The sequence below is a fragment of the Mugil cephalus genome, chromosome 8, assembly GCF_022458985.1.
Source record: "Mugil cephalus isolate CIBA_MC_2020 chromosome 8, CIBA_Mcephalus_1.1, whole genome shotgun sequence".
NCBI lineage: Eukaryota > Metazoa > Chordata > Actinopteri > Mugiliformes > Mugilidae > Mugil > Mugil cephalus.
The window spans coordinates 3754372-3778869 of NC_061777.1; the positions used below are offsets into that span (position 1 = coordinate 3754372).

General features: G+C 40.7%; 2 protein-coding genes across 2 annotated transcripts in view; both read left to right on the plus strand.

Moving 5' to 3' along the window:
* srrm4 (serine/arginine repetitive matrix 4) overlaps window positions 1–11059 on the plus strand; it is a 64606-nt gene extending 53547 nt beyond the window's left edge. Inside the window, exons 7-13 of the mRNA XM_047591330.1 lie at window positions 1318–1401; window positions 2532–2697; window positions 5489–5811; window positions 6019–6219; window positions 6370–6462; window positions 6571–6726; window positions 8252–11059. Of these exons, the coding sequence (XP_047447286.1) occupies window positions 1318–1401; window positions 2532–2697; window positions 5489–5811; window positions 6019–6219; window positions 6370–6462; window positions 6571–6726; window positions 8252–8519 (1291 nt within the window). The 3' untranslated portion in view covers window positions 8520–11059. The remainder of the gene's footprint in view (window positions 1–1317; window positions 1402–2531; window positions 2698–5488; window positions 5812–6018; window positions 6220–6369; window positions 6463–6570; window positions 6727–8251) is intronic.
* A 472-nt stretch (window positions 11060–11531) lies between these two features.
* hspb8 (heat shock protein b8) lies at window positions 11532–22915 on the plus strand. The gene is made up of 3 exons (XM_047591332.1): window positions 11532–12186; window positions 15942–16005; window positions 22246–22915. The coding sequence occupies exons 1-3, from the start codon at window positions 11757–11759 to the stop codon at window positions 22418–22420; spliced, it is 669 nt and encodes a 222-aa protein (XP_047447288.1). The 5' UTR covers window positions 11532–11756; the 3' UTR covers window positions 22421–22915.
* The last annotated feature ends 1583 nt before the right edge of the window (window positions 22916–24498 follow it).

Sequence of the window (24498 nt, forward strand, 5' to 3'; positions counted from 1 at the left end):
TGAAGTTGTGACTCTTTCAAATAAAACTAAACCCTTCTTTCCCTTTGCTGACATTTATTCAGCAATGATGTTAACATTAATGTTCACCTAAAGGTAAACTGAGGAAAATGGTTCATATCAATAAAAGCAAAGTCTGATCATGCAGTAAATACATCCCAAAATACACAGACCTCATGGCGGTTTTTAAGAAACACATTGAGCAGAAACTTGATGTTGATGAACAAACAAAAAAAAATAGTTAATTGCACAATTTTCTCTAATTAATTGCCATTAATCACATTTTTAGATTATAATGTTGATAATGATGTACAAGTTTCTCTTGTGAAGTACAAATTTGACAGAGAAAACATAAAAACTTGTTAAAGTGTACATTCAAATCAAAATTAAACATCAGCTTAAAGTTTTCAATAAGGTGCACATATGCACAGTGCAAATATAAAACAGAACAAAGACATATATGGTTGAAAATTCAGAACATTGAGCACTTAGACCACATAGAGACACATAGAGACACATAGAGACAGTTTAGTTTAGTCCTTCTTTCCTCTGAGCCAGTTACTGAGGCAGAACAGTTAGTTGACGTTATCAGGGCACAAACAAGCTTGTTTCTTTATAATAATAAAATATAATACTTATAGACATGAGCCTGGACAGACATGGAGGTAAATTGAAGCTTGACCAGTTTATGGAGGAAAACAACCAAGAGGATCAAAATTAATTTTATTTTTGTTTTTTCTGGCTATGATGTCCCAAGCTGACATCATAGCTAAAAGGAAACTGAGTGGGGCAACAAACCAAAGCTCTCAGACACGTTTTAAACTTTTAATGTCATTCTGTAGCGGACACAAAAGATTCAAGAAGACCCAGATGGAGAATGACATCATGTCATTTGGACACTGCAGTTTACAGCTGGGATTTCAAACCTTCTCCTGGCAGGAGTTAGCCAAACAACTTTTAGCTGTGTTCAGTTGCAGTTTTACCTCTAAATAAAATGCATCAGGGAGCAAAAAGGTGTCTCCTTATGAGGACAACAGGTCTAAATGAAGCAGAATAGGCTGCAACAAACCTAAAGTCCCCATATGAGGACAGTGGGTCTCAGGAGGTTAAACGCAAACAGATGGAACAGAAGGTAACAAGCATTGATGAAGTTTCCAGACTCAGAGGTAGATTTGTTATGTCGACTGTACATTTGAGACGTTGGATTTTGTGTTTGGTAAAAGACTTGAAACGATGTAATAAAAGTTGCTCCTGAGCGTTTTCTCTTAGTCGACTCTTAGCTGCTTATCGACTTGTGTTTCCTCCTCTGCTCTCCTCCAGCTCACGGACTCACTCCCGTCGGAGACGACGTTACCGGAGGTCAGAGTCTGACAGTTCGTCCTGCCAGTCTTCCACAGAGAACAGGTAACACACACACACACACATCCGACTCCCTGGGTTTATCTTATCAGCCTGAGGTGTCTACAGAGTTCTTGGTGGCATCACAGTGATGACTGATAAGGCAGAGGTGACTTCCTGATCTCAGTCACAAGCAGCTCTTATCACAGCCTCGCAGGGGATGGCTCCAAATGTACTCCACAGATCAATGCACTCAATTATAATGACATGGAACTAAATATTGGTTCTATGATAATATGCACAATGTTTTTTGACAGTTTTTTTTTTTTTTTTTTAATATATATAGTTTGTACCAGGTGTGAGGCTGTGTAGTAGCCAGAGGAAGCTGCCTGGAGATGATGATAATTAATCATTGATTGAAGATAAATTCACTCTTAGGACCAGCTCAGTGAACGTGGAGCCATGAGACTTCATGAAATGATTTATAGTTTGATTTGAAGTTGGGGTCTAATTTTAAGAAATAATTTGAATAAAAAATTACTGAACCAAAACATAAAAATGTTCATTTTAATGCAAAACCGTAATTAAGATCAAAACATTTTGAGCTTTTAACGATACATTCTCCTACTTAACCTCCTGAGACCCAAGCATTTGTTTGGAATGCATCTTAATTTACTAAGTATAAAAAATAAACCTCATCAGGAAAAGGTCCTCATCTGTGGACACAGGGATTATTTCACTATATATTACAATTTAATTCACCAATGTGAACCAAAACATAAAAATGTTCATTTTAATGCAAAATCAGAATTGGAAACAATGAAATCCCAATGTCCTCAAACGAGTACTTTTGAATTTGTTAAATAAAATAAATTAACAAGTGTATTGACCCAGTACGTGGCAGACAAAAGTGTCTCCTCATGAGGACAACAGGTCTAAATGAAGCAGAATGAGCTGCAATAAACCTAAAATGTAATGTCCCCATATGAGGACGCCGGGTCTCAGGAGGTTAAATGGTTTCTTTAGTTAATATACACATCAGGCATGACATTATGACCACCTTCCTAATGTTGTGTAGGTCTCTTTTGTTAACACATTTCAATGGCATGTTCCCGTTCTTTAAAATAAACAACAGGCTGTGATGATCTCAAGTGTCTGAGCCACGTAAACTAAATGCAGCCTTTTCTTTCCCGCAGACACCACCTGCAAAAGTCTGTGGTTCATCAAGCGTTAGGAACCCTGGCAGCTGTCAGAGAGAAAACCAGCGCAGCGCTCGACCACAAGGACGTAAAGTGGAGACGTACAACCAAATCAGTGTGTAAATCGGCTCCAAAATATCGCTCCATCCTCTCAGCCGCCACCGTAAGTACGCTTTGGGCCTCTCACGATGCTGCCACTGGTTCAGGTTGATTCCTCAGAGACACTTAGGTTTCGGAAAGTTAATGTCTGTTTCGTTTCAAGGGATAAATATTAACACAACTGAATGAATCTACAGTTTGTAGAAAGGCTTATTGGTGATTTAAAAGCACCGATAAGAGTGAACATGCTCATTTCGCATTTTGTTGAGGGATTATGTTAAAGTCAAACGACTGATTTAAAAGCGCTGTTCCTCAGATCTGTATTTGCATGTACTGTTTGTTCACTGAAACCAAACACAACCTTCATAATTAAGAACTGTGCAAGAAAAGAAACTAAAACTGACTAAAGATAGAAAATGACTGACGTTATCCTTTCAGTTTGTTTCTGTTCACTTTTTTATTTTCAGGTTAATAACAGTTGAATATGAGTGACTGGTTGTTATCTAAGGTCCTCAAAAGTCCTCAAAGCTGCAGTTTGCACGTAACACTTTTATATTAGGGGCAGTTTGACATGATACATCAACCAGTAGCTTCAGCCACACATATAATTTGCGTCCTGTGTTGTGATTGCATGGATATCATGTACTTGGTTAATGAAAGAAACAATGAGGAAACAGGTTGTATTAGGAGAAAAATGTTGGAACTGATGTTTATTAATGAAGAATCATCATGAGAACATAACAATGACTTAACAAAAAAAAGCCGCACACGTATGAACTCCATTAGAAAAAAGGAAAATATGTCGTGCTTTCTCCTGCACCTTTGGACCAAAACAACAGAAAAGATGCCAGAAGCCTTAGAAATTTTAATTAAAGTTGTTTTTGATGATTTTCTTTGATATTAAATGAATCCCTTGAGTTTAAAGAAGTGAATGCAGGTTTTTACCTTTCTGTCTATGACCTTTCAATGCTTGCTCACTAACATTATCCCAGGAGTTTTCACTGACTCAATACTTTATATTTTAGCTTCTGTCCCACTCCCCTACGGCCACTGATTCTGTTTTATACCTCTAGTACACACTTTCACTTGTTTTAGTTTCAGACCTGACTTAATAAACATCCTTTTAGTGTTACTGGCAATTTGACAGATTTAGAAATTTAAAACTGTGTTTTTTATTCCAGTTTGAATCCTTTTTTTTTTTTTATCCTTTTTAATTATTATTATTTCTCGCAGCCTCGTAAATATGTCCTTAAAGTCATTGTTCCGTGCTTATTGGAGCATAAAATACGTTTAATTTCTCTCCAGCAATCATTAAATTATGCTAATTGCACAGACGGATGTTTTTAATTACACACCACAGGGTTTTAATTGAAATTCAATATATTAATCCATATATCAAATCACAAGGACTTCACAGTGGGTTACTGATGGGTGGCCCCGCTGGATCCGCATTACTCCTCGAGTTTGGAGTTTGCATGAGGTTTGATTTGGCGAATGAAGGGACGGAGGTTAGAACTGAAAAATTATCATTGCTTATGAGCGTGAACAATCACTAAGGGGAAAGGTAGGTATGTGCGGACCAAATACAAAAAAAATAATCAAGCAGTGTAGTTAATGATCAAATTTGGCAACCTCTTTAAGTATACACTGATCCGCCATAACATTATGACCACTGTTTCCAGACACCACAGGACACCCTCATGTCCATTCTCTGATGAGTCACAGCTGCTTTGGAGACCTACACAATATTAGGAAGGTGGTCATAATGTTATGCCTGATCCGTGTAAGTGGGGATTCTTTGTGGTGCAACAATACAACAGGAGATGACAAATGATCCCAAAACATAAGATGGTCAAAATGTGTAACGAGACACTGAGGAATGTCTTCATTTAACACTGTGTGTAGATGCGACTGTTACATTGTTTAAATTTCCATCAGGCTCGGTCTGTTATGTTGACTGAATACCAGAAAACTGGAAACCTGTGGTTGGGTCTGTGGTTGTTTTGCAGTAAATTACAGTTAGTTAGCATTAGCTGTATTAGCACACACACGCTTACTTTTAATTTAAATAGCTTCTATCCCCGAAAAGTCCACTGAGTAAAGAACGTGCCAATAAAAGTCTGACTGGCTCTGGGTTTGAAGAGAGGGTTATTGTCATTTTCTTGCAATTTACGACTCTAATGATGCACTTATGTTGCCCGCTCTTCCCTTTTTTTTTTACACCTTACCTACTTAAGGAGGAAATCTTGATTGGTAAGTCGATGCTATCCGCAGATTTAGGGATTTACTTGTAGGTCGGTGCAGGCTGATTATTTACTTCTTACAGGAGAAAGAGCACAGTCATCTGTCCTATTCTGAAGGCTTTCTTAGTTAGACTGATGGAATCTCTCTTTGTCTACAATCCTTTTCATTTCTACATAATGCCCATTTTTGTGATGTTTGTTCAATGTTCTTTAAATGAGGCTTTTTCAATGGGGGCTATTGTTTACTTTCTTTCTCTCCTCTCCAGTTAGAGCCGGTAGATCTATCCACGCAGTTTTCCTTTCTTCTCTGCTCTTTTGTTGTTTCCTTTCATATAATTGTTTTAGTTTAGACTTACTTTACAACTTGTTTTCTCGTTGATTTTCTTGAGTTCAGGCTTTCTTTCGAGGTTAAACGCATGCTTCAAATTTGCATGATGTCTTTATCTTTCAAAGCTTTCTGTTCCAAGAAAAAGAAAAAAAAATCTCTTCACTGTTTTCAAGGGAACATGTGCCTTTGTACTAGAGTATTCACAGTGCATCAAAAGAGGTAGCAGGTTCCATTTGTCCACGCGCGCCGGGGTTTTAAGCTGCAGCCTGTTTGTCTGCTTACAGAGTTTGTCGTCAAAACCTGGAAGCGAGGTTTTGCATGGAAACGGGCATCAGCATGTGCCGGGCCAGACCAAAGGTCCGCATGATTACGATTCTGGGAATGACACGTCTTCGCCGCCGTCGAGCAAAACGGGCGTCTCTCGAACGAGCGTCACTGACGACAAGAGGAACCCCTGCCAGCGCCTGGCCTCCCCGGAGAAGCTGAGGTTCACAGACAGAGATAACGCCTCTGATTCAGGAAACTCTGTGACCAGCTACGCCTCCCTGTGCAAACCTTACGTGGAGAATGGCTTGTCTGCAACTGTTTTTAGTGGCAACGGCAAGAGGTAAAGTTCTGTTGGTAATACATAATCCTTCCCTGGAAAACTGCAAGGTTCTTTTATCTCCTGTTTCCACCCTCTGTTTGCTCTTCAGAATTATTCATCTTGAGAAAATAAAGGAGAGCTTTTAAAAACGGAATATGTTACTTTTTTTTTTTTTTTTGCCTTTATCACTAAAAGCAGCGAAACATCTTAATGTGTTTTTCTTTGCAGAGAGCAGATAACCTTGGGGTGTCGGGTAGAGGTTGCGAGATCCCCAAAGACATCCAGCTGTTCACAGAGAAGGGGCGATTCGCCTCGTGGGCGGCTGAAAACCCGGTCATCTAGCAGCAGGAGCAGGAGCAGGAGCAGATCCTCAGGGAGTTCCAGATACTCGGGACGCTACTCTCGAAGCCCCTCACTCTCATCTTGCAGGTACATTTATACCGTGCATCACTAAAAACTCACCCCAAGTATTTGCACTCTCTTGTGTCTTCATTTATAGGCCTACGTTTTATTGGATTTTGCAGAAATTAGTTTGGTTTTATTTTATGGGACCCTAATTGTCTAATTTTCTCCTTGTAGCTCATACTCTCATTCTCTGAGTAATTCGGCTGATCTAAGGCGAAGAGGCAGCCTGAGCTCCAGAGGAAGCTACTCCAGATACAGTGCTGACAGGTGAACTTTGCTCAGCGTTTCAGCTGCTAATGGCTCCTCATTAGTGGTCTATAAAAACAAACACACGTTGACATTGCTCGGCGATTACATTTTCACATTGTTTCCCAGACTACGGGGCCGAAAGAGAACAGCTAGCTCCAGAGAAGCAGCTGCAAAGCATAAGCATAAGGTTAATGGGAAGAGGAGGAGACGCAAATCCTACTCTCCAATGAAGAAAAGGAGGAGAGACTCGCCGAGCCATCTGGAAGCACGCCGAATCACAAGGTACAGCTCTCCCAGCCTGGTTATTCATAGCCGCAATGTACATTTTTATGCCTAAAGGCAGCAAATATGTACTTCCAGTCCGCACCCTCCTCCCCCTCAGTTGGATAAATCCCCAACCTCAAACCTTTCACTCGCGCTGATGAGCCGAGTACCTTGAATTGGCATTTAGCCAGAGGAGGAGATAACTGTCGGCTCTGAAGCTACCGCAGGGGTAAAGAAACAGATGGAGAATAGAGCGGATATGAAATGTGAAAGAAAATGGAAAGTCTGAGAGATTTGTAATGCAGTTAGCACAATGCTTCTTTCATTTCAGTGCCTATTGATAAAACAAATGACACCATTACAGCAGAAAATACAGTAGTCACAGTACAGTGGCCATTGCTCCAGTAATTCATATACTGTAGTTGTAAGTGCCGTTCTCATTCTGTATACAGGGTCTGACTAGTTGGTGAACATAGTGGAAGATCCAGAGATTTTAACCAGACTGATTTAAATTGGTCAACGTTTGAAGTGTGATTTTTCTTGTGTTACATATTCATCTTTGTCTGGAATCTCAAATCTGTCTTTTGCATAATCCACAATGTGGCACATGATAACAACAACATCAAATCCAGAGTGAAAAAGAGTTTAGCAGAATGCATGAATTATTAGCTGAGTGCTAACAAGGTGAACATACAGTCAGACAAAGGTCTGCATGCATGTTGATGCCTCTATTCGTCGTGCTGTCACTACCACAGGAGCTTATGCACAAATCCCCTAAGACAATGCCTGTTGGGTGGTCAGATAAGATGCTGATTCCTTCTGGTAGTGGCAGTTCTTTGTTAAGTGGTAGTCCTTTGAGTGGTAGCTCTTCTTTGGGTGTTAGTTCTTCGTTGGGTGATAGTTAGTTGTTGGTTGGTAGTTCTATGTTGAGTGGTAGTTCTTCATTGGTGGTAGTTTGTTGTTGGGTACTAGTTCTTTGTTGGTTTGTAGGTCTGCATAGTTCTTCGTTGGGTGGTAGTTCTTTGTTGGGTGGTAGTTCTCTATAGTTCTTTGTTCGACAGTAGTTTTTCTTTGGGTGGTAATTCTTTGTTGGGTGGTAGTTCACGGTTGGGTGCTAGTTCTTTGTTGGGTGGTCATTCTCCAAAGTTCTCTTAGGTGGTAGTTCTTCATTGGATGGTAGTTAATTGTTTGTTGGTAGTTCTTTATCGGGTGGTATTTTTTCATTAGGTGGTAATTACATGTTGGTTGGTAGTTTATCGTTGGGTGGTAGTTAATTGTTTGTTGGTAGTTCTTTATCGGGTGGTAGTTCTTCATAAGGTGGTAGTTAATTGTTGGCTGGTGGTTCATCATTGGGTGGCAGTTCTTTGTTGGGTGGTCGTTCTCCAAAGTTCCCTTAGGTGGTAGTTCTTCATTGGGTGGTACCTACCAGCCACCCCTTTCAGGTTCCACATTTGATGAACTGTTCATATATCAACATTACTTAATAGGTTTATTCTTTGGCTTCTGTTTGTTTTACACTATGCATCCTTTTGGCTGTCTGCAGTGCCAGGAAGCGACCCATCCCTTACTTCCGACCCAGCCCGTCCTCCAGCAGCCGGTGCACCAGCGTGTCATCCTGGAGCAGCCTCTTCACCCGCAGTCGCAGCCCAATCCACAGCATCAGTCGCAGCAGAAGCCGCAGCCACAGCTACTCCTCCTACAGGAGCTACAGCCGCAGCTCGTCGTGGAACTCCATCTTTGGGACCCGCAGTCGCAGCCGGAGTCACAGCTTGTTGAACAAACGGAAAAAGTCCAGGCGTTTGAGAAACTGAAACTACGTCCTGGTCTCCAGATAAGAGCGTGGACAGTGCACTTTGCCTGAGTGGATATATCCCAACGGTGACCCACCCACATCTTTGACTGAGGAAGTCTTGGATCACTCTTCCCACAGAGACCACTGGAGGCTGAATGTCTTTTTGTTTGTTTGCTTTGTTCCTGCATCGCATCCTCTAGCATCAGCACTCACGGCCTGAGACTGTTCATATCTTAGAAATTTACAATAGAAACTTCACAAACAGTTCCTTTATTTACTCAACCAACAACCTGGTTCCTTTAAATTCCTTTAATAATTCCTCTAAATTATTCCTGTTAAGGATTTCAAACAGTTAAACTACATTGCATAAGGGGTTCATTTCCTTTAGTTAGAATATATGTTTTAGCCATGTGCAAGGTTATGTTTAAACTATTGTGTAAGAGAACACTAGGCTTCTACTGTCCCTTGTCAAGTGTGCATGTGACTATGCACTGAGAAGCGAGGCCTTGAGTTCACATCTAAGCTGTTTGATATAAAACCTTTTTACAAATGGCTTCCTGGGGATTGTTATCAGGAATAATGAAAAGTTTTATTGCTCTGATATCTGCACTTGACAAGATGGAGAACAGACGTGTTTGTCTCTGCAGCGGTGGCCTGACAGCAAACAAACTGCCTGTCAGCTCAAATGTCAAATTAATTTATCCTCCGATCAAGTGGAAAACAGTTGAAATGTCAGACTGTGTAATACAACAGAGAGCGATCGGAACGTCGGGCCGTTCTTCTTGCTAAACATTCGAGGCATTTTTCTCGACAACTCATGGTGGATGATATGTTTTGGGAAGAGAGGATGCTTTATGGGGAACAAACACCAATGCTTAAATTAAGACTTTAAGCTGTTTGCAGTTATTGTATGAATCAGTCACAGAGTTCTGTTTAATTCTGATTTTGAAATCAGGCATAGGAAAAGAAAAGCCTGTACCTTATTTGGCTGCAACATGCTGAAAAAAAGTCTGAACAGATTAACGGCACTGATTCTCAGTTCACTTGAATGAAGACCTTCATTCTATGAGACTAGACCCAAACTGTGTCTTTTAGTTACGCCGCGCCAGAAGATCAGGTTTTGAATTGTGCAGCACCATACATATTTATTTCTTATTTAATATTTATTGGTTTGTTGTTGCTCTCAGTAGTGATCGGTCTCTCTATGCAACACTGTCACTTTATAATTTTTATGACACTGCTGTGAATTAATTCTCTGGTTTCTTGTAAATTATTACTTACTCGCACATGAAGCTCAAAGTAGAATCAGACGTTCAGAAACGAGAGGCAAGGAAAAGTCTGACCTTTATTTTAGCACATTTTGGGAAACACACTTATTTGCTTTCTTGTCACGGGTTAGAGGAAAAGATCAATACTACTGTCAAGTTTGTGAGGAACAATACAGAGGTCGTTAATTCCGCTCTGCAGAAAAACTGCAAACTGAAATAATAGTTGTTTCTTTATACTGAGCCGCAGACCACCCAGACACGAGTGTCACACCAATCGTCTCATCTGATTCTGAGGAATTAAGTGCATTCTCCATATGTGAAATTCCTCCCTTCAAAGTTGATTTCAAGAGAGCTTGATTCTGCAGGAAGTCTGAAACTGCCTTTGCATATAATAAAGAGTTGCATTTCTCGATCATTTCATTCCATCTTCCTGTCTGCCGTGCAGCTCCAGGCCTGAAAGACTGCTCTCTATGCACTCAAGACTCTCAGCTTATTTCCCTGAATGTCACCTAAATCGGACAAATGAATGGGGGGGGTGGGGACTTGGCAAAAAAAGTCACTCATAAACTCCAAACTGATGATGTCTCATGTCAACCAGTGTTGACGAGGTGCCAGTGTGGGGGAGATTTGTGTATTCATGTTGACAGACTTTCTAGATGGGCACCCACTGGCAGTGACCCCGCTCTCAACCTCTCACGATGTAAAGTTTACATTCGTCCTTGTGAAAAATGACTTTTGAATTTGTAAGTACTGTGGTGTAAATATGCATCTGCACTGTATAGATGATACAAAAAAAAAATGTGATTATTTAATTTGCAGAATGTCATCGGGGCCTTGTTGTCAAAATGTTATGGCTAACATGCACTGACCGCTGAAAAGGGAAAAGAAGAGTGTATCAGTCAGTGAACTCTAGGTGTCTTTGTGCTTGAAATCCCTCCGTTCATGTGTTTTATTATTTCAAGAACTCCAATAACAAGGTCATATATCAATAGTGATCCGGTGTTTAAGTGTTACATTATGCATATTCTCCTCGTTTCCCCCATATGAGCATATTGCAAAAAGCACATATTTTTCATACTGCCACGTTTTACCTTGTGTGATCTCATCATGTAATAATGTGCCACCTGGAAACTGAATCCTTCCCACCACAACCCCCATGAAATCGACTTCCCCCTCTCAGTGTGTGTAACAAGCTATATAAAACGATGTTAAGAACGAATCGCAGTCTTGTTTTGATGCTCCAGAAAAATAAGAACAGCTGATCAGACGCAGTAAACAGACGCCATCTTCAGTCCTGAGTCGTTCGTTTTATCGGTGCTGTGACCTCAGAGCGTTTGACCTGAAGCTCTGCGTTATCTTCTATTAAAAAGCCGGTGACTCACCGAGTGGTGGAGGAACTCCAGCTCTGTGTGACTGACATGTTCCCGGCTGCTTAGTTTGGTCAAAGGTAGGCTGGTCCATGGTCAGCTGTTGCGTCCGCGCTGCAAAAGATATCCACACCAACAACTTATTTAACTTTAATATAAGCTTGTGCTTGTCAAAGACTAAAAAAACTTGTAAAACAATTGGAATGGTTAATAAGATTAAAAATTAACTGTTATTTTTGTTAAAATTGTCTTTGTCGTAAAGGTTAAAGGATTTCGTTTTAGTTCTTCTTCGGATATTTCTTGCAGTGTGACAGTTCTCCAGATCCTCCCCGCACTTTCTGTGCAGACTCATCGTCTGGGAAATTTCGCTCCAGTATAAAAACCCCGAGCCAGAGGAAGCGTGGTCAGTTAACTTTAAAGTTTTAAAAGCGTTAACTCCGTAGTTTGTGGTCAGAACAACAAGTGACTGGTTGCGTAACGGTGATGCGCGTAACCCATAAGAGATAAAGTTTTACTACACACAGAGATAGGCGCTTCCTTTTCTTATTTACCAAGAAAATACTTTGTTTCTGGGTTACCTTTTGCACAAACAACTTTTTCTGGCTTTGAGCTCAGCTGGACATGGCAGAGGGAGACTTTTACACCATGGGGAGCCGGCAGAGGTTTCCCAGAGATCCGTTTGGAGAGGCGTCACCGTTCAGAGATCAGTCTCCTTTCAGGGATCAGTTAACGTCTCGGTTTATGGATGATGAGTTTGGGATGTCACCTTTCCCCGATGATCTGGCGATGGACTGGCCGGGGTGGGCTCGGCCAGGCCGCCTCAGCTCGCGCCTCGGCACCTCGCCCTTTAGCAGCACTTTACGCACAGGCTTCCCCCCGCGCCAGTCCCCCGGAGGCCCCACGCTGTACACCAGCCGGTACGGGGAGCCTTCGTCCCGGAGCTCCCCCACCACCACCGGAGGAGAGCCCTGGAAAGTCTGCGTGAACGTCCACAGCTTCAAACCAGAGGAGTTAAACGTCAAAACGAGAGAGGGATTTGTAGAGGTGTCAGGTGAGTTAATACCTGTACGACTTTCCCCAGAGTTTAAATGAGTTGATAACAGCGTTCACTGGAGACCGGGATCTTTAATAGGAGGTAAAGTGACTGTGTGATGTCTTATGATCAGTAACTGGAGGTCAACATGATGGGACCTACTACTGTCATCAGATCAGATTCCACATGCATAAAGTAGTATTTTAGCCACTTTTACGTTTAGATTATATTTAAATGCAACACCTGTTTTCCAAAGTAACCTTTAAGGAGGAACTTAACAGGTCAAAGCTATATTTGTGGCACAGAAATATACACATTAAATAGAATATAAACATCAGAAATAGACCAAATAGTATCATACATGTGTGTAAAAATACTGCTGTTATTATATTTCCACCAGAATTATCCTTGACTGTGTGGAAACGATGCTGAAACGGTTAAGCTAAATATTAAAAGAGAAGGAATGAAATCAAAACATTACAGTATATTTAAAATAAAACATATTTTTTTTCAGTAGCTAATCAATCAAATGGTGAGAGGGGGATACATTAAAAACTATGGGTCTGCTTCCCTGTACTTTGTATGTTATCTGTTCTGAATCTTTTACATCTAGTTTTCATGAATCCAACGTCAGATTAAACAAATGAAAAAGATTCAAAACCTAAGGAACAAAACATAACACTTGGGTGTCTCTCAGGATTCTAGTTTACCCTAGAAATATTAGCTCTTCCTCTCTGGTAGCATAACCGAAGCAGTACAGTGGAAAAAAAGTGTCCGTGGTTTAACGTGGTCTCCGCATTAATGAGTCTCGATATGGAAGTGCGCGACAGATTTTGGGGACTGGGAGTTGCAAGTTGGCAGGCAGATCTTCAAGCTTAGACACCTGTTTCAGATTCTTGGAGAATCATTCCCTCAGCCGCCCATGAGCTCGATTTAGATTTAAGGCAAGGCCCGTGACAACAGTCTCTGTTTACAATAAGACATGCCGCACGCTGCTACTAAACACCAGAGAAAATGTTCTAGAAATAGAACTCAGCTTCTACGCAGGGTTTGACTCTGCCGGTGCTGTAACAGGAGTAAGTTGTAAAAGTTGCTTCTTTAAGTTTCAGAAAACGGACAAATTCCAGGGATACCCAGCACTTATGAGGTCACAGAGGACAGCAGCCCCCTACCACCCCAACCCTGGCTCTAAGTTTTTTATAAACACATTGTTGGTATGCCAGTTGGGTCATTCAATCAGTGCCATCTTGGGCCTGTCTGTCTCAGTGAGTCAACCTGTTTCTAAATGTGTGACAGGGAATGTAGTGGAAGTATGTCAGAGGTGTTCAGTACATGAATGAGCAAATCTTTAACACAGAAGCACGTTAAAAGAAAGAGGTCAGAGAGGGAGCAGTGGGGCCCCGATGACTCGGCACAGATCCGTTCAGGAATAAGGGCCGCGAATACTGTGATGTCTTAAAACTCTGCTCAGAAATCTAATTTGATGTAGAAATATCTGGCACATATCTGACAAACAAAGCTATTCTGTGAGCATTGCTTAGAGCATTTCTGAGTTAATTTCCTCAAAAACTATTTCAAAACTGCTATGACTCATCCTGCACTCAAGGGCGTAGACTGAGTATGGCCTTGGAGCAGAACAATCAGAGCAGAGGTAGTTATTCAGGAGTGGGGTTGCAGCCTCCCTAACTCAGTTTTTTTAGGGGAGACACATAAAATACTGTATGTAAGCAAATAGCAATCTACTAACTATGTCTCTATTCTACTTAGTGCTTGATCTTATTGGCAGAAACTATCTGGAACACAGAGCTAAAGCAGATAGTTGTTTGGAGAGCTATTGGTAAAAGCCTAAAACGTTGTCCTGTATGTCTATGTGGTATAGTGTCATGCTGTTATTTCAAAATTTGGGGTGGATGGTGGGGTCAACAAAACTTAGGCTCATGTCGTTTCACTTTTAACATCACAACAAAGTTATATGTTTGTGCTCACGTCTAAATAAAACCATTTAGAAGAATAATGTCGATTATTATATTACTGGTGCTAAGGTCGCTTTACAAAACATTTTTTTTTTTACGTTGACCTTTTAATGTGATGGAAAGTAGTTCGTCACTAAACTCATAAACACATATCAAACCATAAATAGAGTATATCTGCTCCCAGGCTGAAATGAAGACAGAGTTCTGTACACTGATGTGACTGAGTGGCATTTGAACTGTGTTCACATTTACATAAAGAATATTTCTTCATCTGGATTGAAATAATTGTGATTAGATTCAAACTTAACCATTTAGGTGGACACCAAATAAAATTACCCCATACGATATATGTATTCACTCCCCCAAAGCATTAATTTGTGTAAGTTATCTGTCCACATGGTTTCCATCTTAGCTCATCTTGTTGAAACATTAATATAAATTGCTTATTTGTTTTTTTGGCTGGTTGGTTGGTTGATTTGTTGGTGAGGACAGTTCAAATTAATGAATCCTTGGTACAAATGCATGACGTTGTGTAAGTGTGACAGATTTAGCCAGAAGCTAATTTCCATCCACAGTCGTCATTGAGAAACTACCAAAACATAAACACACAGACATAGTAACATATACAACACTACATAAAAGCAACAACTAGCACTTCAGTACAATGAATAAAAGGCTGCTTGAAAGTGAGCTACTGCTTTAGAGTATAAAAGCACCAATCAGACGTCCACATTTCTGTCCTGTTGTTTACCACATGGAAGATTGTCTAAACCATTATCATAGTCATCAGCCACAGGTATTTTTGTATTTGATGGATTGTTAAGTGGTTACGCAACATCTCTCAATTGCTCCGGATCAGGTCAGTCCGTCCTGAGTGAGGTATTCTGGTTGGGTTGTTAGTCTGATTTTTAGGAGGTCGCTGGTGTCCATGGAAACCAAACTGATGACGCAACTGCTTTGAGCCACGCACATTTCACGGTGAACCTCTTGATATTTGTGCAGAAAACATTACCCATAACATCAAGACTTTGCTCCCCTCCCAGAACACGGAGTTCTACACATCTGGAAGCTTCTTTCTCTGACGTAAGAGACTTGAAGTCACAAGGAGGTTTTCATACTGATCTCATTACTTAACCGACGTTTGCAGCTGACTCCTCCTCTCCAGAGCCCCTGCTTCCCCTCCCCTGTTGTAGCATCGATCTCCAGAGGACTCCAGCACATTCGGCAGGCAGGCAGGGACGTCACCGTGGAGGTTTAGGGTAACACATAGTCAAGCCTGAAGTGCACAAAGGGGTTGAAGGGTGGAACAGGCCACAGCGCTGGCGGCAGCTTTGACATTTAGCAGCCCGGGAGCAGCTGTTAGCAAACCCAGCAGACAACGAGGGAGATGGCGGAGGGAGAGGGCGACGACGGGGGGTTTCTAGGACTAGATGTTCTTACTAAATTCAAACCATGTCTTTGAACAATGAGAGACATTCTCGAAAAACAACTAAATAAAAAAGAAAGGGGAATAATTTCAACATTGCAATCCACCCTGTACGCCCCAAAGCGAACACACCGCAGGGACTGAGCAATGGAAAACCTGGTGTGTGCCAAGTGAAATGTGCTTTGAGCTCAGTTACATCAACACCCCTTTCACAGGAGATTTAAAGCTCACAGGTGTTGGGTAAATGCTGATAGCACCAGTGATAAGGACATGGATTTACGATCCACAACTTTGTTTCTTTGTTGTTATACGTGTGTTGAAGGTGACTCGTCTCAGTGACTGATGTGTGTTTTTGTTTTGTTTTTTCCCAACAGGAAAACACGAAGAGAAACAGGACGAAGGAGGCATAGTGACAAAGAATTTCACAAAGAAGATACAGTGAGTATCATCTCAGCGAGCTCTCGTCACGCTCTGCAGTGGCTGATACTTTTGCTTCATTTTTGCACATGATCATCACAGAATCTTTTTCAGTTTTCACCATAATCACGAGCCCATATGTCGGATCTAGTCATGTATGATAATTAAGAATTGATTCGATTGATTGAAGTCAGAATAATGGCGACATTTACTGGAGAACTGTTGCGTAGCCGCTGAGCTAATGTGACTCGAACGGCTTTCTTTTAATGCACTTCTAGAAATATTAGTTAATGCTGATGGTGTTGTTAAATTAGGCCAAACTGTTTGCTGTGTGCAGCTGCATTCAAGTCATATAGTATGTTTACCGTCATACTTATGCTCAAGGGGGTTTAGCAGCAGGAGAGAAATATAAAGCATAAAATTATATGTATTCTTCAAGCATCTCCCTGATTGCACATTGGAATAAGTTTTTAATTGTCTGTCTAAAAAACTGTGTCACATTTTACTTTAAACTCCCCATAAAAAAGCAAATTCACCCAGTGGGTTTATATGATTTTCTTGCACTATACATCACCTATTCACGTGTCCAATGAAATTCTTTCCCCTAATGGTGGCATTAAAAAGGCTACAATTATTAGACATATGCATAAATATCCAAACTTAAGATAAAACTCTAACCTAACATCAAGTTTTTCTCCTTTTATTGTGTCGTCTCTGGCTAATCCCTCTGTATATGTGTAACCTACTTAACCTCCTTTTAAGGAGATGCCCTTGAAGAAAGTGAGGACATTTTTTGGCAACGTGTTGCGTAAAGATAAAATATATAAATCGTGGTATTTATTATCTCTCTGGACAGATAGCGTCTCGCAGAGAGCATTCACACTGTAACTCATTTAAGCCAAACAGAGGACACACGGGTTCCCTTCAGACTGCCCGTCTCTTCGGCGCCTCTGCCCGTTTAATTGGACATCGGGAAGACTTCAAACAGTGACGCTAATCACTGGTGCGAATCCCCGTCTTCTGGCACGTCACTCTAGTTTTCTTTATTTCCTGTTGGCTAATTACTGAGCACTAGATCCACACCGTTCATGTCACAATCATTTGAACTGGAATTACTTCAAATCAGGCCTGAAGTCAGAGACAGACTCAATGTGTATATATACAGTGTGTGTACATGGAGGGAGAGGTTGTTTTGGGAGTGGGTCAAATATAAATAACTGGCCCTGATAACACATAACCACTGACTATATGCAAGCGAGACTACAGTCTAGTAAACAATTCAGAGGTATTGTTACAGCTACTTTATTAAATGCATTGTTGCGACACAAATTAAACTTTTAAGTTACAAACTATATTTGATGCGTTCAGTTGACTCAGTATTTTTGGTGCTATCAGCCAGTCCAGTCTAAACTCATATTTCTGCATCACTTGGCACTGAACTCGTTTCAAGTTCTGGTAACTTAATAAAATTGACCTGATGACTCAGTATTTTAATTCCCCAAGTCTCAGTGCACTCTAAAAAAGAAATGTTTTGGCTCAACAAAGAAAATCAACGCAACACTTTCCACTAGTTCCAACAACTTCTCATTTAATTACTTTTAACTAACGGACAATAGTGAGTTACGGGAATTATCTTTTCTTTCTGAGCTGTAGCTTAGCAGGCAGAGCGGTAGCATTTTTTTTCTTGTTTTGAAAACAAAAAGGTATCCTATGAGTGAGTACTTCAAAATCTCATAACTGCATGTTATAGTGTGTGTAATAATTGGTTGTAAAGTGCAACGTCTCAGCTTTAGGAAACCTGCTGGATTTTCCATTTTTTTCCCTTTAGGTTTTTACTGATTTTATGGTTTACTAATTTTGCTAAAAATGTGCTCTTAACCGAACTAATCGGTTTCTTCAACAATGGGGGGACAGTAATGACGCAGCTGCAGTATTTCTGTCGTAATGGAGCTGGGTTTAAGGCCAACAGCGTAACCTGACGTTCACCTCCCCAGAAATGTAACTAGGTTGCAACAGCTGCGATTAGTCTGAAATGTGTTTCCATGTCTCTGCAACTAGACCAGCACAGAAATTAACTTCAGCTCCAGCCTGAGCTTCTCGATTCCACTCACCATTATGTGAACTAATGCTGACACACCATCACACATGTAGAAATCCTTACAGTACACTGACCCAGCCACCCAAATTACAACATAGAGTCGTTGATGGAGCATAAACCAAGCTTTCACCCCTTTCATCAAGTTTTTACATAGATAGAACAAAATAAAGATAATCTCCATTTAGTGATCATGGATCTTGTTATTAGTATTATTTCAGAGTTATGGATTAACCCGTCACTCATCACTGCTGTATCCTTGTTGCTTCACAACTTTTACAATTTGGTGAACAGCACCTCACATGTTTCTCCCACCTCCTCAAAGATCAGACCATACATCCAACACATGCTTTTAAAAAAGTAAAGTCAATTACAAAAAGTGTTGCGTTTCTTCACAGCACAAACATGTTGCTGGTGTGCAGGACACAATGCAATTAGCTGGATTTTTCCGTTGAGCTGAACAAGTTTGAAATGTGTAAGCCATTAACCAAAAACGCTGCGGTTGAATCAGTTCTGAGGGCATGTTTATAACCCCAGGTCACGTAGCGTAGCTTTCACAACAACCCTCGTCTGTTTTGCATGTGACAGCGTGAGCGCTGTGCTATCCAGAAGTTTCTTGTTCTGCCTGACGATACGACTGGACTGACTCCAAATGTGTACTGTGCCTGAGCGGGTGGGAAGGGGCGTATGGGTTACATGTTGTACATTCACTATTCATGAACACACACACACACACACACTGTGTCCGGTCTCACTGTCTTGTCTCTCGGCTTCAGAATCTCTGCAGGGGAAAAGCGTACTGGACAGTTTTTTGGCAGCTGTACAAAATCAATGCCTGAGATAAACTGTGCGCTTGCCAAAGTTAAATAAACTCCCCATGCTCGACAGATAAGGTTTCTGCTGGAGTCCCACGTAATGGACCAACCAAGTGATTTGACTTTGTCAGAACGGGAAACTTTGCTTCGCGGCAATTGGCTCTTTGCAGGAAGGTGGACGACACCGATACGTGTAACTGTACATTACTACCAGCTGAGCTTATGTTACCTTGAACAATTAAAGTTATTATTAGATGTGCAAGTCACTGCCCTGTGACAACAACTTGATCTTGCCTGGAATATCTCAACAACTATGGGCTATGGTCACAAACTAATGTCGGATCGGATCAGTATCAGGGATCTTTGGTAGTAATTGATTTTAGGGCTGCCACAAACCAAAACCACATCCTTGTATCTCCAAAATGTCTTCTTCTTCAGTTTTAATGATGGTTGGCTAATGTTGGAGGAACCATAATCACATGACTAAAGCTGTGGAAGAAGTTTACTCTGGAACACGAAGTCAGTCAGACAGAAATTTGTAAATTATGCAATGTGGATGTTTGGAGAGGTGGTAGTAGGAGATCGTTAATCAATACGACCGACTTGATCCACTCAGGTAAAGGCTGCACCTAAATGACAACAAACACTGAACGTTTAAAAGGAGACAGCATCAAGGTGAAGAATATTCCAGAGAGGGTTAGGGAGTTTATGGTGTTGGATGACCAGAACATTTCTGGAGAAGAGGTTTTGTGGAGCCTCTCCTGGCTACATTAACTTTGACAGAAATATTTATTGGACTTAATCCAGTCGCATGCTGCACATGTGCTGCACATGAGAATACTGAAACGATACTGAAAATTACAAGGTCTGTATCGGAATTAGGTGCAGAAAGACTTGATCAAGACATCCCTATCACAAACTTTTATCTAAATCCTTCTCCTAACAGAATTATTATACCTGCATCTAGCATCACTGGCTGGTTCCCAGAAAGATCCAGCAGCTTCTTGTACATTGGCAAAATTGTAGAAGCTGTACAATTATTAAACCTGTTCGTGTTAGCCTCATGTCTGTGAGCATTTTAATGTGCTAGCTTTAGCATCTGATGTCAACTGTACTGATCCAGAACATAGAAAGCATTTGCCAGCAGTTTCAAGTTTTATGTCTTTAACCTCTCAGCCTCCCGTTAACCCTCCCACTTGAACCCACATTCCCTTCGCCCTTCAACTTATCTTTGGACTTGTTTTGTTGTTCTAGTGACTTTGATTTCCATTAATCTTGTATTACTTAGCATTTAATTTTTGGTTGAAAATCCTTCAGGTCTCGGACCTCTTAAGTTGTTGAAGTGGACCTTTAAAGCTGTGTGACACCCTGTGTGTGATCTCTGTAAATAGACGTGGCAGCTTATGAGGTTTGTCGTGTTCTTCTTCGCTCCTTTCTGTCTTGTATTTCACAGTGGAGTGGTAGGCCAGTAGAGGTTCGTCTCTAATTAAACGGAGGGTAGAGTCTTCTCCTCTGCAGTCTGGTGTTTATATTAACTCCCAACAACACTTGGCTGCTCACACAGAAAACCTATAATACCCATATTTGGCCACGCTGTCTGACAAAGAACAGAGGTTGCTTGCGTCAGTGCGTGTGTGCTGCAACTTTTAGAGAACTTCCAACCCCAAAGTGAAAAGTATTATACTTAGATTTATAATATGGTGCATTCAGAAAGATTCAGAAATATCCTTATTCCTTGACTCTGTATAACAGAATTAAATCGTTGTATTTTACAGCTCCAGCCAATTTTCTAGCAACATCCTCCTGCAAGGTTTGGAAGCCAATTATCGCACTCCAGTGTGGAAAATATCACATTTTAAGCACGAGAAGAGTCAAAAAATGAAAGCAAACATCCATTAGCTTAAATTAGCAGTTGCCTATATGACAGATGAGAGATGCAGATTAGAAAAATATGCACCGGGGGAAATTTACAGGTGTTAAACTCCTGCAGACACACTCGAGGATGGCAATCTCCTAAATTGGTGTGTGTGTGTGCATGTGTTTTCACTCCCTCCTCATTGTGGCAGAGCTGGTGGATTTTTAATGAAAATCCTTAATGACTTTCGCTTCATCTGGAAGGAGTTCTGGCCAAGGAGGACATGCTGACTGTTTTTAATAACAGTCAAACTCTTGAGCCAAGAAATATTTTGTCCCTGCTAGACACGCAGCACTAAAATAATCTGATGGGAGGTTATTTATGGGTATTGACAAAATGTCAATGAAAAATACCCAGACTTTGACGGCGCTTGCACGGCTGCCGTTTATGGTGAAGAATGTTTTTTTTTCGTGACCTCCAAGCAGGTACTGAACAGTTTCTCCTCACTGCTCTGCTGCTGCTCAACAAACCTCTCTCTCATACTTGGAGCTGATGCAGACGGGTCAGATGCAGCAGTGTCGCCTTTTAAAGGGACACATTTCCCCTGTAGTGACCTGCCTTCACTAGCTCCTACTATGCTTATGCTTAGTGTTTATGCACAAAGCACCAAATGGACTGGCCCCAACTCACCTCTGATCTCTTACTACCAAAAATTCAGATCAGTCAGGTCCACTAGAACAAGGTTGAAGCTCAGGGGAGATGTTGCAGCTGCAGCCTCCAAATTCTGAAACCATAGACTGTTATAAATATGGACCCTTGTCCCGGTCCACCCTTTATTTTCCTGGGGATACAGGAGAGCCAGAGCCGTGATATCATGATTCGACCACACTTCCTCCAGACTCACTCGTGTTTTTGTTTTGTTAATACTACGCTCTGCTCTGCCACCACCAGTTGCAAGGAAATGTCTGATTATAGGCTTTATGGAGCAGTTGGAATAGCAACTGGTAGTCGCCATGTCACATCCTGCCTGTTTATATAGTGTCAAATAACTAGAACGAAACTCAACCAACTAACTAAACTAAAACCATCCTTCAAAAGGATTATTTGACATGTGCTTCAGTGTTTTAATTTGGCCCATCCTCTAACATGGAGGGAGGGGGCGGAGCTTATGACCTATACTGCAGCCAGTCACCAGGGGGAGCTCTACTTGCTTTGGTTTCACATTTAGGGAGCTGCTCTGCCATTCATCCATCTTTACACAGACACCACAAATCATTTTTATTCTTTATGAACTTTATTTCAGTTTGAGAGCTGCATTTCACTGTCTACGTATTAATGTTTCCTTCTGCAACTCAGTTTGTGCAGCACTTTTGTCAACATCTGTGTCCAAATGTGCTCTATTAATAAAAAAAACATTAAAATATTCCTTTAAACTATGCAGATTCTCCGCCAAGTCGACTTCCACTAAATTGCTCCGCTCTCTTCTGTTTCATCAGGATCCCCGTTGATGTGGACCCTCTCACCGTCTTCGCCTCTCTGTCCCCCGAGGGCGTCCTCATCATCGAAGCCCGCCAGACGCCTCCATATTACCTTTTCAGCAGCGAGGGCTCCCAAGGTGGCGAAATGCAGGAGGTGGAGGCCCCTAAGCCCCAGGAGGCCCCTGCAGTTTGAATCTCCTCCTGACTGAAATGACAACGTCTTCCTGCCCAAACAGTTACAAGTTTGATATGAATTGTGTGGCCTTCAGCTTCCTGTTAAATTAAAATGTACAAAATGCATTAAGTCCATATCAGTGCTGCAGTTTCTTACTTTTTTTTTCTTTTTTTCTTTGTTTTTTACAAGCAATGACAAGTCTCTTCATTGCATTGGACAGAGACACTGCGGTTGTTTTCAGCATTTGCCTAAATACAATATTGATTATCATTACCAGTTCACCTGACAGCTGTTATTTAATTTAATAGTTTTGTTCACCAAATGAACTACTGATGTGACAGTTTCTGATATATAGTTTTTTAAAGAATAAAAAATCAAGATATCATAGAAGTTAATAGGAGACTAAGAAAACACGAAAGAGTTCATGAAAAGGGAAATGGAATCTGTTTTTTGTTTGTTTGTTTTCTGTGTTTTGCTGTTAAAATGAATAAAATGATTAATTGACTTTCTAAATTGTTTCAGTTCATTTGTTGCCCTTTCTGTTTCAGTTCCGCGTATCTTTTAATGTATATTTAAATACTTAATGCAAATGTATAAATGAGTCTAATTTTAGAGGTTTCCCTAACGTGTACTTGGTAATAAATAAATAATTTTTACTGCGCTGTTGGAGTCGCTCCAATTTTAATGATAAAGATTTTAAAATCTCAAATGGTAGCAACAATTTAGTTTAAGTTTGCATTTACAAGCAATATGTGATCACTAAACGGATGGTTTACAGCAGCCTGTAGCAAACATGGTTTTAGATTTGGACTTAAATAGACTTTATTGATCCACAAAGGAAATTGCTTTGCCATAGTAGCTCAGCTGCACAAACGCTACTAAAAAGAAAATAGGTGTAAGACAGTAAAAAATAATCAAGTGAAAGATAAAAACACAATAGCATGAGTAAAGCAATATATATACATTTATTCAAATTCACAAGAAACAGAATTAGAAGTAAAATATGCAATATACATAGTATTTATACATAATATTCCTTTATTATTCCTTCCTTACAACTGTAGATTCACTATAATCTGATTGGATGTGTCCATGGTGTGACCTTATTGTATATGTAAAGTTTAATTTTTTAAATCAGGCATTTTGCAGACAGTTTAACACATTTTGTGCATCTTGATGCATAGTAAGTCAGAGCGTCATATTATTTTTTTTAAAACAACCTTTTGTCTTAGTTGCTAAAAGCTATAAAACATAAGTTATATTTTGTATGTTTGTCCTGTGTGCTCATCGTCTTCTGAAGTGTGACTTAATACTGTGCTGTAAATACACCTTAATATGTGCCACATTATTATACACTGACTCTGATTTGCAGTATAACAGACAAACTGTTTTTTTTTTCAGAGACATTTTCTTCCCGCTCTTTTCTGTTGATGTCTTTGTATCGGCTCCTGCAATAAAAACGTCCGACCCGTCTCCCAGTGTGTCTGAACATCTGTGTCTTTCACCAAGAACTGTGCCACTCGCGGGCCTGGTTCCAGGGTTCCAGGGTTCCAGGGTTCCAGGGAGACCTGTGGTGTTATTGTTGGATAACAGAGGGAACTGGGCAGCAGATTAGCGGAGGGCTTAGTGCTGGGTGAGATTGGCACCGCTGCTGTGTGCTGCAGAATGGACCGAACTCATTGAAGCAGCCCTGCCAGAGCTTTTGAATGCAAGTGCAGAGAGAGAGAGAAAAAAAATAAAAAATAAAAAAAAAGAATTGGGACACATCCACAGCATGTTGTGTACTGCAAAAATAATCTTCTCTGTGTGTTGGAATCGGGAGGGGTGATCATTTTAAATTTAAAAAGTTTCCAAACTGAAGCCGACAACAAAAGGCTTCCACACTACTCGGCGTTGCAAAGGCGTGTACGTGTGATGTCTTATCTCGCATAAACTGTTTTATTTAGCGGCGCTGCATATGCTGTTGCCATGGCAACGGCGACATTGAAATCCCGCCAGTTTCTCTTTGGGCAATTTATTCATGTGGAAGTGACAGCTGTGCACACGTATAGAATCTGACTGATGTCTGAAGCTGCCCGATAATGAATCACTGTTTA

Coding starts and splice junctions, on each gene's coding strand:
- hspb8 (XM_047591332.1), top strand. CDS start 11,757: ATGGCAGAGGGAGACTTTTACACCATGGGGAGCCGGCAGAGGTTTCCC. Junction 12,187..15,941: donor GGGATTTGTAGAGGTGTCAG/GTGAGTTAATAC, acceptor TTTTCCCAACAG/GAAAACACGAAGAGAAACAG. Junction 16,006..22,245: donor AATTTCACAAAGAAGATACA/GTGAGTATCATC, acceptor CTGTTTCATCAG/GATCCCCGTTGATGTGGACC.